Source organism: Cyprinodon tularosa, unplaced genomic scaffold (genome assembly GCF_016077235.1).
Source record: "Cyprinodon tularosa strain WSP-4 unplaced genomic scaffold, ASM1607723v1 ctg87, whole genome shotgun sequence".
Lineage (NCBI taxonomy): Eukaryota > Metazoa > Chordata > Actinopteri > Cyprinodontiformes > Cyprinodontidae > Cyprinodon > Cyprinodon tularosa.
In genome coordinates this window covers 2,165,624-2,181,893 of record NW_024039640.1, presented here as the reverse complement: position 1 = coordinate 2,181,893, position 16,270 = coordinate 2,165,624, and the positions used below count along the sequence as shown (strand labels likewise).

The 16,270-nt window shown below is 38.5% G+C and overlaps 1 protein-coding gene across 4 annotated transcripts in view; it reads right to left on the bottom strand.

Annotated features, from left to right (window-relative positions):
* Positions 1-16,270, bottom strand: part of sidt2 (SID1 transmembrane family, member 2) — a 35,004-nt gene that overhangs the window by 5,015 nt on the left and 13,719 nt on the right. Inside the window, exons 9-24 of one of the 4 annotated variants that reach the window (XM_038273371.1) lie at positions 12,495-12,550; positions 12,328-12,354; positions 8,926-8,964; positions 8,774-8,851; positions 8,598-8,660; positions 8,200-8,315; positions 6,070-6,143; positions 5,131-5,197; positions 4,971-5,044; positions 4,782-4,905; positions 4,580-4,697; positions 4,349-4,485; positions 4,145-4,253; positions 2,315-2,391; positions 217-263; positions 32-137 (exon numbers count right to left, since the gene is read on the bottom strand). In XM_038273371.1, the coding sequence (XP_038129299.1) occupies positions 32-137; positions 217-263; positions 2,315-2,391; positions 4,145-4,253; positions 4,349-4,485; positions 4,580-4,697; positions 4,782-4,905; positions 4,971-5,044; positions 5,131-5,197; positions 6,070-6,143; positions 8,200-8,315; positions 8,598-8,660; positions 8,774-8,851; positions 8,926-8,964; positions 12,328-12,354; positions 12,495-12,550 (1,312 nt within the window). The remainder of the gene's footprint in view (positions 1-31; positions 138-216; positions 264-2,314; positions 2,392-4,144; positions 4,254-4,348; positions 4,486-4,579; positions 4,698-4,781; positions 4,906-4,970; positions 5,045-5,130; positions 5,198-6,069; positions 6,144-8,199; positions 8,316-8,597; positions 8,661-8,773; positions 8,852-8,925; positions 8,965-12,327; positions 12,355-12,494; positions 12,551-16,270) is intronic. The other 3 variants (XM_038273372.1, XM_038273373.1, XM_038273374.1) reach the window with 3 other exon arrangements.

Sequence of the window (16,270 nt, the reverse complement as noted above, 5' to 3'; positions counted from 1 at the left end):
GTACCATGGTGCCGATATCCAAAACACTCACCTTCATGATGATGTAGAAGGCAAAGTAAAGCAGCAGGTTGCAGATGGCGATGGCCAGCAGGTAGGAGGCGAAGTCGTTGGGTCTCTCTATGAGCCCGTAGGCGGCGCTGCAGACAGGAAACGGCCGTTAGAGGTGAAGCTCCAGACTGCAGCTCTGAACAAACCTCAGACAGTGTGTTTACTCACAGAGACCAGTTGACTATATTACCCATTACAAGCAGCACCATACGGTCCTGGAAGAGAAAGCTTGCATTTAAAACTCACATCTAAAACTTTATTCTTCTAGTTAGAAGATCAATAGATGCAGTTTTTTTTTAGGGCTGATACCAATTATTTAGACATCAGTCTGACTGATCCCAGATATGTGCTGCCAACTTTTTGGTAGCCAGTTTTTGTAGCGGTATTTTTATTTTTTTTATTTACATGAGAAAAGCAACATAATAAAAAGCTCAATAGAAACAAAGATGCATGTGCATGAATGAACCGACCCCTCGGTTTCCCTGGAAGCGGAAGCAGTGCGGCTCTGCAGGGCTGATTGTAGCAAAGTCAGAGTGGTTTCACTCAAAACTTCTATAAAATACGCAGCTGTTCTATTTCTCCACTTCAAATCCACGTTGATTTGGAGCAAAGCGAATCGTTCAGGCAGGAAGTCAGTTGATGAAAAGCAAAGAAGATCCAGTCGACACTGTCTACTTTTAACGGTAGGATTAAAACTTTCCTTTTTGATAAAGCTTATAGTTAGAGAAGCTTAGATTATCCTGAGCTATCTCTACAGTTATGCTGCTATAGGCTTAGACTGCTGGACAGAGATGGCAAAAGTACTCACTTTCCGTACTTGAGTAAAAGTACAGATACTTGTGTTAAAAAATACTCTGGTAAAAGTGGAAGTACTGATTAAACTTCTTTACTCAAGTAAAAGTAACAAAGTACAGGCTTGTAAATTTACTTAAAGTATAAAGTAAAAAGCACTTTTTTCATGCCGTTGCCTACATTTTAAATGGATGTCTGCCAATAGGACTAGATCTCCGTTGTGTTCATTTTCAATCATCCCGTCGTCCATGCTACTATGCTAACGCCACCGCCACCAAGCTGCAATGATTTGCCACGAATGAATACCGCCGAATCTGTCGATTCATCTTGTAGTGGTGCGTCAAATGCAACGTAGATTCCCATCCAATTAGATTGAATTTGGTATTGATGACGTGAAAAATAATAACGGTAACTCCATTGAAATGATTCAAAACTAAAGTAACGAGCCAATTTTTTTAAATTTTTTTTTTTTTTTTTTTTTTTTTTTTTTTTTTTTTTTTTTTTTTTTTTTTTTAAATGTAAGGAGTAGAAAGTACAGATATTTGTGTAAAAATGTAAGGAGTCGAAGTAAAAAGTCGCCATAAAAATAAGTAGTAAAGTAAAGTAAAAATATCAGAAAAATCTACTTGAGTACAGTAACGAAGTATTTGTATTTCGTTACTTCCCATCTGTGCTGCTGGAGGACATAGGGACCCCTAGTTCATCATTCTGCTTCATTTTATCTCTATTCTCCCACTCTGAAGAATTTGTTAGTTCAGTCTCTAACATTATGTTCTCTCTGCTTTTTCTCATAGTAACTTCCTCTGGTCTGTTCCTGTTTGGCTGTGACTCCATCCTGGAAAGACAGGGCTGCCTGGGTTTCCAGTTGTCTTTTGTATCTATGCTTTCTGTACGTCTGCTTCTGTCTCCTTGAACCCCAGTCGGCCTCAGTTGATGGCCGCTCACACTGAGCCTGGTTCTGCTGGAGGTTTCTTCCTGTTAAAAGGGAGTTTTTCCTCTCCACTGTCGCTACAAGCATGCTTAGTGTGAGGGATTGCCTTCGAGTCAATAAGTCGATGCAATCAACTGGTTTTCCTTACATAGAAAACTTTGAATCAATTTGACTGAAACCCTAGATGGAAAAAAAAAAAAACATCCCGTGATTAAATGAAGAGCTGCTGGTAGAATCGGTAAAATGAACATTATGCTGCTTCATCTAGAGTGCTGTGATGTGATCCTGAAATGATCCAACCGCACAGACTACCGTTGAAAGAAGCCGCTGCCCAGCTGCTGCATGTCCAGTGGAACCGAGAGGTAATGAATGCATGCATGCACTTGCTGATGTCAATGACATAAAATAAGAAAAATAAAAAGCGTGTACCAGCCTATAAAATCAGCCTGCCGAAGTGTCTCTCTCTAATTATATCTCTATTTAGGAAAACCATAAAATGGTAAAAGTGTTTCATTACAAGGTTGTAAAATGGTCTTTACTCACGATGTACATGGGTCCACTGCACTGTCTGATGCAGTCAGTGTAGAGCACATAAACGATGCGGCGCAGGACACCAGAGTCTAATAAACACAAACAGGTAAGAGAACCAATCAATAAAAAGGCAACATATTTGAGGTAAAAATCCCCAACGATATTTATAGTTTGTTAAAAAAGAAATAGAGGAACTGAAACAGTGAATAAAATTAGCTTTGACAACCTGCTCCCCCTGATCAGTCCCAACTAATCAAACCTCCAGATGAACTGATTTGGTCTCTTTACCCCAAATTAACACATATTTGATCAAATACTGGGCTTTAAATATTAACTTAAATAATCTGAACCCTTTTACAGTTCAGAGAACGTATCTCCATGTTTATAATGGCATTTTTTTGTGAGATCTGCACATGCTCCTTGCTGCTCCTCTAAGCTTCACACAGCAGCAGAGAAGTAAAGTCATACATCAAGCAGTAAATGTATCATAAGGCATTTAAGGAGCCCAAAGGTATCTCTGGTGAAGGATCAGAGAACCAAAGGCGTGAGAATCGGTCACCTTCTATTAGCTGTACAAGTCTTAGTCTGGCTTTAATGAAAGAATCCAAATTAGAAAGACATAAACCTGTAGTTTGCCAAAAGCATGACACAGCGAGTAGCACCGTCAAAGCAGATCATTCTGAATATAAAATCCTCACTGTGAAGCCTGGTGGTGGCAGCATAATGCTGTGGGGGCTGTTCTTATGCTACATTAAGACCTCAAGCAGAGGCAGCAGAAACACGCTAACTGCTTCATTTTTTATGCTTGTACAGGTTTAGTTCTGACGCGCAGCTGAAGCATCTGCTGCTCCAGATGCGTGGTTGAAAAGTGGCTCTGATGCGTGTTGGGTCGAGCTTTCTGCCTGTTACATTGGCAGCTCTATTTGCTGTAAAAACTAGTTTTAATAAGTTAGAAAGCCCACCTGAAAACTTCTGTGATGTCAATTCATCAAGATCACGATCCTGCCTACATATTATTTCGCTGTTGGAGGCGCTCAGACCCGTGTACACCGGCGGTGCGCTGTCATTAGGAATCCCGTTCAACGACAGCCTCCGGCCCAGTCGCCTCTTCGCTTTAGCATTTTCCGTTACTACTTGCGGCGGCAGGAAGTGGATGACAGCGTTTTTTTTCCGTACGTAATCCAAACTGCAGGCACCAGGATAATAAAGGCGAACATATTTTACTGGCAGGTTTCGACATTTTATGTTTATTTAGGGATAAATAAACTGTTTCAGAGGAGAGATGATAGCGCTCTGCATCAGCAGCGATGTGTCTGTCTCCCTGCCAGCTCCCAGATCAGCTTCTCTGATTGGTTGATGTAGCGCGTTGAGCAGCTAAAGTTCAATTTTTCCAGCAACACCAGCTGCTGCTTCTGGAGCACATAGCTCATGATGCACTGCAGAACCTTTCGCTGCGCCGAGATGCGTGTCAACCATTGACTTTGCATGTAAACTAGCTGCTTCTGCTGCTTGCGGTGTGAACGTAGCATTAAGCAAAGAGAGGTGCAATTCAGGAACTCAACCTGTTAGACTGTTGAAGACTTCAATGAAACTGAGGTTCAGCTTCTTGCAAGAGAAAAAACATAAAATAAACAAATTCTGTGATCTCAATCTATTATAAAAGGAACCAAATCATAAATGAAAACAGAACATTTTAATATCCTTAGAGAACATCTTCAACGCCTGTAGCATTTAATCAGAGGTGTGAGACCAGGGATTAACTTTCAGAAAGACGTAAACTACTTAAACTGCTTATGGTTGACCATCTGATATAAACTGTGGTGTTTAGTGTTGTGACCGTACCGAGCCGCCATCGGCCCATGTAGTAGAGCTGTGTGCTGAGGAACAGGGTGGCCAGGATGTGGATGACAGAGAAAACGATCCAGAACACCATGTTTCCTTTCCCAAAAACCTGCAAAACCAAAACAGAGAAGCAGCATCCTGAAGCACGATTACCAACAGCTCCAACACGGCTGCTGCGAGGTGCGCCTGCGTGTGTGAGCGTACCACCCCCAGGACGGAGAAAAAGATGACCGCCGCCAAGCAGGCGTAGGCGGTGTAGGCACTGGCGTTGATGTCGGGGTGTCTCTTCTGATACAGCTTCAACATGCACAGCCCTGCGATCATGTACATGAAGGAGGTGTCTGGGAGGGGAGGAAACCACAACGCAGAGTTCATAGAAAATACTAGAAATGGGTCTACTTCCTGGTTACAAAAAACATTGGACGCAATTCCTACCAAACTGGAAGTTGGTGTAGTTTGGACAGACATGGTAGCACGCACTGAGCAAGCCCTCCATCATCAGCGCGGTTCCCATGGCGTAGTAAACCCCGAAATGCTTCGGAATGCCGCACTCCTGCAGAGGAAAGATTACAGGATGCTGCATCATGTAGCTTAGAGCATCAGCAAGCGTGGCTCCTTCTGTGGAACATGGTCTCACCAGCGCGTTGAGGTTGTTGCGATCCAGCGCCCGTTTGTGTGCGACGTCTCTCTTTAGGACGATGAAGAGGAACAGGAGCCCCAGCAACACGTAGCCAAGGTTACTGAGGATATTGTTGAACGCACTGCGCAGACAACAGCCAGGTCAGTTATGGTTAGCGCACTGAAAGCTACACCGAAGGAAACGCACCTCAGAGCACCCAGGGGGTGGGCGCACAGGAAGTTATAGTAGCAGATGTCTTGATTTCCTGTCACGTTGACGACCTGAGGACCAGAGAAGCGTGGTGAATGTTTGGAAGGATGTCGGACAGTGCGCCGCTTTAGCGGCCGCTTGTTCCTCGTCAACGTACCGTCTGATAGGTGATGACCAGCTGGATGACAGGGAGCGCGTAGAACACAGCTATGGTGGCGATGTTCCTGAGGAGAGAACCGCAGTTAGAACAAGATAATTATAATTAATCTCTACATTTGATTATACTATGACTATTTTAGCAGAAGTCACATAAACCAGGCCATAAAACATGCCACAAATGTCAGTTTATACATTTTCCTTCTTAAATCTACACCAAATTCATCATTCATAAGAGGACCTCGTTTTTTTTGTTCATAAAGACTAAAATATTCCAGGTTATTCAATGAGCTGCAACAAGAAATATATGAGGGATCTTAACCCCTAGAACCCTACGGACCCACCGGTGGGTCCAGCTGCTACGTGACCTCGTAATCTTACCAAACCCTCAATATTGATGTAAAAAACATATTTGGCAAAGTTTGGTGACATTTATGGATAAATGAGCCAAAATGGCCCCTCCGCCTAAGAAATTTCTCACTAATACCATTCTAAAATAAATATGATTCATCTGATTGAGTCCAAATTTGGTATATTTTTACACAACATTTAGATTTGAAAGTCTGTACTACTTTTTTGTGCTATAAATAAGATTTTGGTAGTGTTTTGCAATGTTTATTTCAAAGAAAATTTTGGCGAGGTTCAAAAAATGCAAAATATTTTGTATTTTGTCCCTAATATTTCAGGCAGGGTAAAAGCTACAATGGTGCTGACACCAGAAAACCATTCTATGACATCTTACCTTTACAGACGTACCAAAAGTTTCTTCTTAAATCTAATAGCTTTGAGGCTATAAGTTATTTACTTTTGTGTGTTTTTGTCAGGCAGAAATTTATTTATACCCCCTTAGGGTGCAAGAGGTTAAAATGTCCAAAGGTACATAGATGTATCTAAATGCCAAGGGTTTAACTCCTCTCTAGCCACTGAGCAGCGGACTCACCAGAAGTAGATTTGGTACTTCTTGCTGAGAACCCTCTTGTCTTTGCGAGCCAGGTCAGCCACACACAGGTACTTCTGTAAAATGAATCAACAGCAGAGCTAAGAATAATGACATCTGCAATATAATCGCAATTTTTTAAAAATCAAAGGTGATCCGTTTTGGTCAAAAAGGTGATGGCTACAAGTTTAACTCCTCCCAGTCAGCAGGTGGTGCACTCGCTCTTTTTTTGGCCCCCACCTCCTTCAAATCAGACAAAATTAGTTTCAAACATTTGTTCTACGTTAGTGCTGGTTTGTGCAGCAAAAATTTTCGTTTGTGCCGCTATCGTTTTAAAGATATAAAGAAATATTTCTAGAGGTCATCGAAAGGTCAACCCCCCCCCACCTTCTTCAAATCAGACGAAATGGGTGCCAATTAACTTAGCTCCGTTTGTGTAAACATTTTCATTAATATCTTCAAATCCAAAGCAGCAAAAATAAAAAATTTTGCTGCACAAACCAGTACAAACGGAGCTGAGTTAATTGACACCCATTTCGTCTGATCTGAAGAAGGTGGGGGGGCTGGTTGACCTTTGATGACCTCTAGAAATATTTCTTTATATCTTTAAAACGAAAAAGGCACAAACAAAAATTTTTGCTGCACAAACCAGCACAAACTTTTGACACAAATTTTCTCTGATTTGAAGAAGGTGGGGGGGCCAACTTCACTCAGCTAATAGCCGGGTCCGCCCAGGCTAATGGTTAGCATTAGCAAACATTTAACACATCTGTCCAGAAGGAAAGCACCAACCTCCACGTTTTTTTTTCTGAGCCTCTTTGCTCAAAATGTATTTTCCTTATTGGTAAAGTTAATGCTTTTATTCTTCAGGACTCTAGATTTCTCTGGGTGTCTTATCATTGATAAATTTATAGTTTTCACATGAAGCTATGACCTTTAACCTCTTACTGTAACATCCACCTCATTTTGGGAAATCCTCGCCTATTTTGAATACCCGAATGGAAAAGCAAATAACTGAGGAACCAAATTACATGTGTAATACATTGTTTGAAAGCTAACACCATCTTTATATATATATATATATATATATATATATATATATATATATATATATATATAAATACGGAAATTGCGTGAGTAAAACACAGCTTATTTTTTTATTCTCAAAAATAATAGGTAATTTTTGAACAGTAGTAATAAAGCAGAATTTATAAAGGAATGAGTAAGTCTAATATAATGCTTTTTAATGCTATTAGAAATATATTGCGATATAATATATCTGCGAAAATTGTTTTTATAAACTTAAAAAAAAAACCCTTTTAAATACCACAATAATCACATTTAATCTAATTTTAATTAATTAAAAAAAATTATAATTGAATTACTTTTAATGATGACCCACGGAAACCCTGTTAAGACATGCTTGCTTGTTGTTGTTGCTTTGTCGTGTTTACATTTTGACATGCTGCTATATCTGTGTTAATTGTGCTTTGGTGCTCACTGTGTCCATAAAATTAACTCGGTGGTTGAATTGTGGAGAATCTAAGCTTTCCAACTATGTCTAACATGTCTATATTGATAAACATTATACCAGTGTAATTTTCATGCATTCTGAGTTATTAGATGTAAACGCTTTAAAACTCGTTGGCGACCTGGTGGGTTTTGAGAGGTTAATAAGAACAAAACAAAACGACTTTCTCAGAAGCAAATAGAATTGCTGCTAACGCGTAGATCCATGCATGCCAGTAAAGTAATGGCTACAGTAACACGATAAAATTTTGACATGCAGGCTTTAAAGGTCATGAAAACACAGTCCTTTGATTAGTGCCTAGGAAAATCAAATTAAAATCTTAATCATGCTTTTTAGTTCATTTTTACCGCTCTAATTTTCCTCATTTAGATTTAATTCATAGCCTCTGTCAACATCCATTCAATTCTACATCTGGGCTGTAAATATGCTTCCATCCAAATCGTTCTATCTTCCCATCACCTCTGGCCAGCTGAGAACGGCATCCCCCACAGCATTATGCTGCCACCACCTGGCACTATTACTTCCTGTTGATCCTTCAGATTAAGCATCATCAGTGTGGAGGTTTAAATGGATCAGAGAAAAGCCGCGATTTTGAGGCGTACCTTTGTGCGGACGATGTTTTTGTCGGAGTCGATGTCGTCCAGCGTGTCGTAGTCATCCTCCTCCACAGAGCTTAACGACTCCTGCCTGCTCCGTGCAATGCTGTCCAGTGATCGCTCTGATGGGGGAAGGAGAGACTGTTACGCAGATTGGAAAGACGCCATTTTTATGCGAAAGGAAAATGGAAGCACTAATGCCCAAAAGCCTCATAAAATTTTAAAAATGATTTGCAGTGCTACTCTCAATCATTTAATAGTTCATCAGGGTTGCATCACGTCATTAAAATCTGGGCCCATCTCTGAAATTTTAACCATATTTGTGTGTGATTAGCACAGTGCTGATTGGTTGGGACTAAATCTGGGGTCTGATTAGGGAGGGGGACTGTGTGGCAGGGTGTCACCGATGCGGACGGCTACGCCGTGATGGTGACCGAGGAACGGTCGGCGTTTGAAAGGCTCCTTTCCTGATGAGCAAAGACAGAATGGTTGCAGAGAAGCGGACCACTGGCCACAAGGCGGCCTTACAGGGTGACTGATGAGCTAAAGGCGGAGCGCCGGGCTCCGTTTGAGCTCCTACCCAGGTATCCGTAGTTGTTGTCGGTTGATGTGGCGCTGTCAGTGATGGCCTCGGAGCTCAGCGTGCTGCCGTTGTCCGCTGGTAGAAGAAGAAAAAACGTCATTTAAATAACCACTGAGAGATTCAAGGAAGCACATCAGCACTCGACTCACCAAAGGAGCCATACTCGTACGGAAAGGCTGGAATCTTTCCTGTAAATGAAGATAAACATTTAAAAAGCCAGAATAAATCCTACTTTAAAGGCAAACACTAGTACAGCCAATACCGGTTAGTTTTTCCACATCCCTCACCAGTGGAGGCAGCAGGGAGGTTTAGGAGTGCTACAGATACTAATGGAAAAATCCAAGCACCTCAAGGAAAATGTTCATTAATATTTTTGATCAAAGGTAATGTTCTTTGGTTATTGTGTTATTTTCTTCACAAATTGTATGAAGAAAATATTTTGGGAAGGAAATTGTATTTTCTTCACAAACCACATCAGAAAATCGTCAAAAGAAAATTAATTTCTATAAAATGTCAAAATATCATGTGGTGAGACTGTCCAGCTCTAAACTACTGTTCTGTAAAAGTAATCAAAATCCTTTTTCAAAGTATTCATATGTATTTTCTGCCATTTTTGGCATCATCGCAAATTTGATAAATTTGTCCTGTAATAAGAAAGTATTTTTATATCCATCATAATATTCACTGTGGGCTTTCTCAACTGATTTAACAAGAAAATATCAGATAGGGCGAATAATCATGTGTTGCAACCATTGCAGTTTCCATAATAAATATGTCCTTACTTGTCATAATTGTTATCTTATATTTAAATTTTTTCATTGATGTTTTGCTTAATTTCTACACAAGTAAAAATCCTTTTAGGCACGTAATTGATAGGGGTGTGGGAAATAATCGTTTTGGCGATATATCGTGATATTCGGCTGCCCAATATAATATCGACCTTTCACTTCTTAGTATCGATTTAAAAAAAAAATGGTTACATAAAACATTGATAGGAAAATGGACTACCTCTGCACCACCACTCTGGCAGAAAGCGCTGTGGAGCCCTTTAACTGTGCATGCTGCACCAAATCTGTATTTGAGGCAGTCACAGTGGAAGAAAACCCCAAACAACATGGATAATAATACCTAATCAATATTTTCTGATGAAAATATACAACACTTGCTGTTTTATCTCATCATGTGATTTTGATAGCTGGGGAAAATATGGCAATATATAGTGATACTGCAATATCGTGATAATATCGTATCGTGACCCAAGTATCGCGACATGTATCGAATCGCAACACTCATGCCAATACTCACCTCTAGTAATTGAACAAATTATTTAGAAGTTATTCTACATTATTATTAATTTACTTGTTAGTAACCTGACATCTACTTCACCAGATGTCGCTAAGGAATTCACAAATCAAGAAAACACAAAATAAAATGAATTGATGGTAACAGTTTAAATAGTACATTATACTCTATACATTATTCTTAATTTGTTTAATTTTGATGTTGACCTAGTGGGTTTAGAGCAGTGTGCTAGTGCTCTGAGAATGTTGCAAATATCAGGTTCGACCCCCACAGCCTCCACGCTTACAGGGTTTATAGAGGAATGAGTAACTCTAATTTAATGCTTTTATTGCTCTTTTAATGCTCTTAGAAATTATTCTAATGCAACCAACAAGTACCTATGACTCTCATATATATATACACATATATACATATATATATACATATATATATATACACACACATATATATATATATACACATATATATATATACACATATACATATATACACATATACATATATACACATATACATATATACACATATACATATATATATATACATATACATATATATATATATATATATATATATACATATATATATATATATAATCCAGAATTCCTCATTTTCCAGACACTCTTGTTGAAATTTGCCTTTTACTATTCTCTACCTTTTTCTCGGCCTTGAGCTTTTTTTCCGAACATATTCCTTTACGAACAACTGGAAGCAGTTCTTATAATCGTTGTTGTTGTTGTTTTAGTCAAGGCATTTTAAAGCACATTTAATGCCAATTAAGGACTTAATTTAATTTAAAGAATAATAATTAAATTACTTTTAACGATTGTAATGTTTTTTTGTGCATTATAAAAACATCAGAGCAAATGATGCGTCATAGCTCCCTCAGTTCAATGCTCGAACCCATTTAGACCCTCAGAGAAGCTGCCACTGTCGCTCACTACCAACACACCAGTCCCACTGCTGCACTCTATATACAAAACAGGGATATCTAAAAAAAAAAAGAAAAAAAAAAAGAGAGATTGTTGCATAAAATCAGATTATTAAATATTTAAGCTTTTATTTCTGTTAATTTTAATGATTATGAGTCAAAGGTTAAGAAAGATCCTTTAAAAAAGGATGCTTTAAAGCTACAGTGTGTAATTTTCAGCGACATCTAACGTCCAGACTGCAGACCGCAGCAACATGAACATCTCCCCCCCAACAGTACGGCGAGCGTTACGGGACAAAATGTCTTCCACGACGTCCGCATCACCTACCTTCTCAAGTTATGAGGTTTGTTTACATAGATAATTTTAATACTGCCATCTATTGTTCAGTACCGTCTCAGTTCATCTCTCTCAACTTGCCGTAGTTACTTTGGAGCGTAATGGGCGATCTCGCAATCGCTAGTTTGTTGGCTCTGCGCTGCCGTAGCGCAAAGATGTCTGCCTCCATGGCTGCGAGACCCGCTCCTATGTAATTATAAATAACGAATTCTAAGGCAACGCAAATATTAAGGTTAAGAGGCTGAGCTCATAGATGATGATAAATAACATAGTTATGTATAATATATTACATTTCTGACTGTATATCCCTGTAATTATTACACGCTGCAGCTTTAAAACACTTTCAGAGTCCTCACATCTGTATTTTGATTTCTAAGGTGTCGGTTCTTGGTTGGTTGGTAGATGGCAGGAATTCTTACACAATATCCCTTTAAGTTGTTTACAGCCTCCTACAGGTTTTTCCTTCAGGTCTGCTAAAAACTTGTTAGTCCCGTCTGAGCTGCGTACCATGAAGCTTTTAACCTCTCCCCATGTCTGAAGTATGTGCTACACTGTATCAGCCAAATAACATTCATTCGAGAGTCAGAGTTGGAGCAGTAATGTGACAAAAGTAGGGGGGGAAAAAATGAATGAGGGTGAACAGCACAAATGAATATTAAAACAGGGCACTCCACATTTGACAGATGGCATTAAAATGGTAAAGGCAGCAGGAAAACTCAATGAATCTGCAGCAGCATCTTGATAATAAGCATCACATTTAGTTTAGCCATCGGTCAAACTGGTGAAGGTTTGAGCTGCATCTGTTAGGAGGGCTTTTTTTCTACAGAGCTCAGCCAATCAGGCTCTTCCTTTTAACAGAGGATGATTTAACCCCCAGGCAGCTCTGTCCAGTTAAAGTACATTGTCTAAAGCATGCAGACAAGCCAGACAAGTGTGAGAAAAAGCAACGAGTGCAGGAGAAGAGGGAAGGGGTCGCTATACCATCGCCGTTCTTCCAAAGAAGGGAGGCTGGAGCGCATAGGGAGAGAAATCCAAGACACATAATGAGAAAACGCAAACATGTACAAGTCGGTCAACGTGCTATTTAAAGTAATTTATCTTTTATTTAAAAGATTAGGTTCTTTAAAGAAAAAAAAAAGCTTGGTTACCCGTCTCAGCAGGCGACATGTCTGGTTTGTTCTCAAACTTCTCTTTCATTTTCATTCTGCAGAAGAAAAACAATTTAAAAATGATGTTTAAGGTGGATTTATTCATTGCTTGAAGGTTTAAACTCATAGAAATGAAAGTTCATGTTTGAATACAGAGACCATGTCAGATTTGATGAAATCTGACATATTTGATTTTAAATGCACACTGCAAAAAATGTAAAACAAGACATTTTTTCTTAAAATACCGGTAAGTGCATTTCTTCTTGAACTGAGAAGGTTAGTGAGACACTTTGCCTACGGAATTAAACAATCTTCATTTAAAATAAGAAAAAAAAGAACTGCAGTCTCTCATTTCAAGTGCATAATATCTGATTTTCTTAATTTAAGGGTAAAATGCTAATTCCATTGGCAGATCATCTTATTTTCCTACTCAAATTAAGGTTAAATACACTTATTTAAATAATTTTTTCCTAATTTTCAGGAAGTTTTTGCAGTGCAGCTACCTCTCCTGTCTGTCGCATCTTGGAACTAGAAGGTTTGATCTAATGAGACAATTCTTCTAAATAAAACGCATATATTGGAATAAAAACAAAACAACCTTAAAGGGTGTTAAACATACTTTCATTTAGCCGCATGGTAGCTAAAAAAATGCAAACAAGTTTTCAGCTTTTTAATAAAGGTTTGACCAATATGACATTAATGTTTATGTGTTTCCCTGATATGCTTAATATATTTGAATGCTAAAATATGACTAAAGAATAATTTAAAACCCTCGTGTATGCTAGCTACTAGCTCCAGGCTCAGACTGGTAATCTGTGATACCGGGAAGGCCGGTCTAATTTCAGCGTGTGAGGGCCGGCCCCTGCTTAAATCAAACTGGCCCCAACTCTTACTCTCCAGCTCTAGCTCTGTGACAGTAAATAACTCAAGGAGCTCCAGAAGTAATACAATGTTAACTACCTAAATGATGCCTGCAGTATATATAACCCTTCCTTTTCATGCACATCCTTGTGACGGTTGGCATATGGTGTAACTTTCTATTTCTTCAAACTGTTAAATCCTTGCAACAAACTAAATTATAATAAAACAAAAAAAAAATTAAACCAAACCACGATGTTTCTCTTATATTTTATGTTATATAACTTATGTAAGAATATTCTGCAAAAATATGTTGCAGTGCATGATGGGGTTTTGCCTCTAAAGGCTAATCATTCTAATGTGAATGAGCGATGCAAACATAATCCATTGCTTGCTAGCAGTGCTGTCTGGGTGTGTTAAACCGTGTGGATGAAAATGGAATCTGGAATAAATTGCAACTTGCAAAAAATCCCGCGATCAAGACAGCATCAAGGTAGGTCGTTTGGTTTTTAATACTGCCCACCGCGACATGTTGACTTGGGCTCACAGGTTTTGCTTAAGTAGGTTCCACTCATTTGCGCTAAAAGGTGGGGTTCATAGTTCTATGTTGACAGACCTTTAAAAATATATTCCTCTAAAAAATGGTATACTCATAACTGTGTGTCCGTGCTCATCGTGTTTTGCTTTTTTCTTTCTTTCGTGTTTTGCTTTTTTCAATGCAAGATGAAAGAGTTGCGTGATACTTGCAACCTAGTGTAAAGGCTTTGGAAGGCATTCAATTGACTGACGGCTGTGTGTCAAGGCAGGGGTTGACGATAAGGATTTTTACCACTTGCCCAAAGGGCAAGTGACTTTCACATTTCAATTGCCCATAAACAATTTTTAATTGCCCAGTATAATGTTTGATAAATATAGTTCCTATTGATTGATTTTTGTATATATATCAATGAAACATGTTGCTTTTTTTAAATGTTTTTTTGTAATTCAGTAAGTTTCCAGGTTCCTGGTGTGTATATGCATGCGTCAGATAATGAACTCAAGCCTACATTACCGTGTTAACATGCCTTTCAATCCTTCCTGCACATTCTTTTCAAACTAAACTTTGCTTTAAACTGTTGTGTGCTTGGAAAAATATAAATTGTAATGTTAAAAATCTAAAAAAAAACTTGACAGGTTAAAAACTTACACTACTACTACTCACCAATTTAACATGTTTAGCTCTATAACATTTAAATGCACCTCTCCAATGTCTAAGAGAAAACATTTTTTAACGTATGACCACTGTACAGAAGACTGTCATATGATAGAAATATTTACACTGTGCGCATACAATCATTATTATTATTATTTTTCTAATCCCTGACTGATCATTTTTAATCTAGCTTGTATTATAGTATAGATTAAATTCATCATCCAGCTGCTGCTCTGCAGATTTCTCTCCCCAAGAGCTGAATCACGCCATCTAGCGGAAAATCACGCGGCTTTTCACAAATCACGCGAGAATGTGTACAAAACAACAAAAATGGGGCCGGAAACGCTTGTGGGTCATTTTCAGCGAATGTCGGTGATTTTAAAGTAATTTTGAGTGATAAATATTTTTTTTTTTGTGATCATTGCACTCGCCCGGCGGGCAAATGCAATGAAATTTGTACTCTCCCGACAATAAAAACTACTTGCCCCGGGCGATGGTTAACATCGAGCCCTGCAAGGTGTGCAATTCACCACCTTACCACTACTACTCTTAATAGTAGTAGTATCAGTAGGACTGCTGGTTTAGTTGATTTCAGTCTGCTGAATGATGGAAACATGGTGTTAACATTACTCCATTTCATTGCCTACATGCCACCTAGACTCGCAGTAAATGCTTACATACTTTCATGTATTCATTCTTGAAGAACTGCCTGTCTGCCTCTATATTGTATAGTTTTATGTTGGTGTTTTTACAACACTTGGGCGAGATCGGTTAATCCACAATGTGTATTCATATTGTGTTTCACATTTGAGACGCACACATTTGACTGTTATTTAAAATCTCAATTCAACCCATTTCACACTATAGCATAAACTTACGTTTCCAAAGATAAAACTAATTATAAGCTGAGATACCTTTGCATAACTTTGCTGATAATGATGTCAACCATTTTTATTTGCCTTTATTTTAGTTCCACTAGGTTAGTCAAGAAATGGCAAACTAAAAAATGTTTGGTCTGAAGTTTAACAATTTTTGTTAATAAAACCTTATATTTTCAATAGAAGTTATTGTGGATTTATTCCATATTTATGCTAAATTAACAATGATTTAAGCTCTACTCGCTTTCATTTGATTTCATGACACACAGCCAGATGGGCGTATTCACAGAAAAATAGATTACACTTTGAAAATGATCTGATTAGGTAAAGTCAGAAGATTAATCAATTGCACAACACCTGAAACCAAAGATTACTGGATACATAAACACTAGTGATGAACATCCAAAAGAGCGCATTAGATAAAAACAAATAACCTTTCTTTTAAAAATGTGTAGGAACATGTTTAACATGAGATTATAGCAAAATGGGAAGAAAACCAAGATAGAACAGCTGTTTGACTTTCTGCTAGACTGTCTCTCACCGGGACAAGGACACCAATTAAGCCTTGAAATGTTTTCAGTAACGTCACTTAGTACCGCTACTATAAAATGACCTCTTCGGACTGAGGTAAATGAAACCCTTCTGTTGCAATTTTTAACCTTAATAAAAGCGAGCGCTTTTATAGCGTTTCTAACCAATAACTCAGAATGCATGAAAATTACAACGGTAATATTTATACCAACGACGCACAGAGTAGAGCGATATTACGCCTCATGAAGTCCTGCTGTTATTGGTTAACAGCAGGACTCTACTGTTTACTGTTTGCATTTGCATGGCTGGGGTGCATA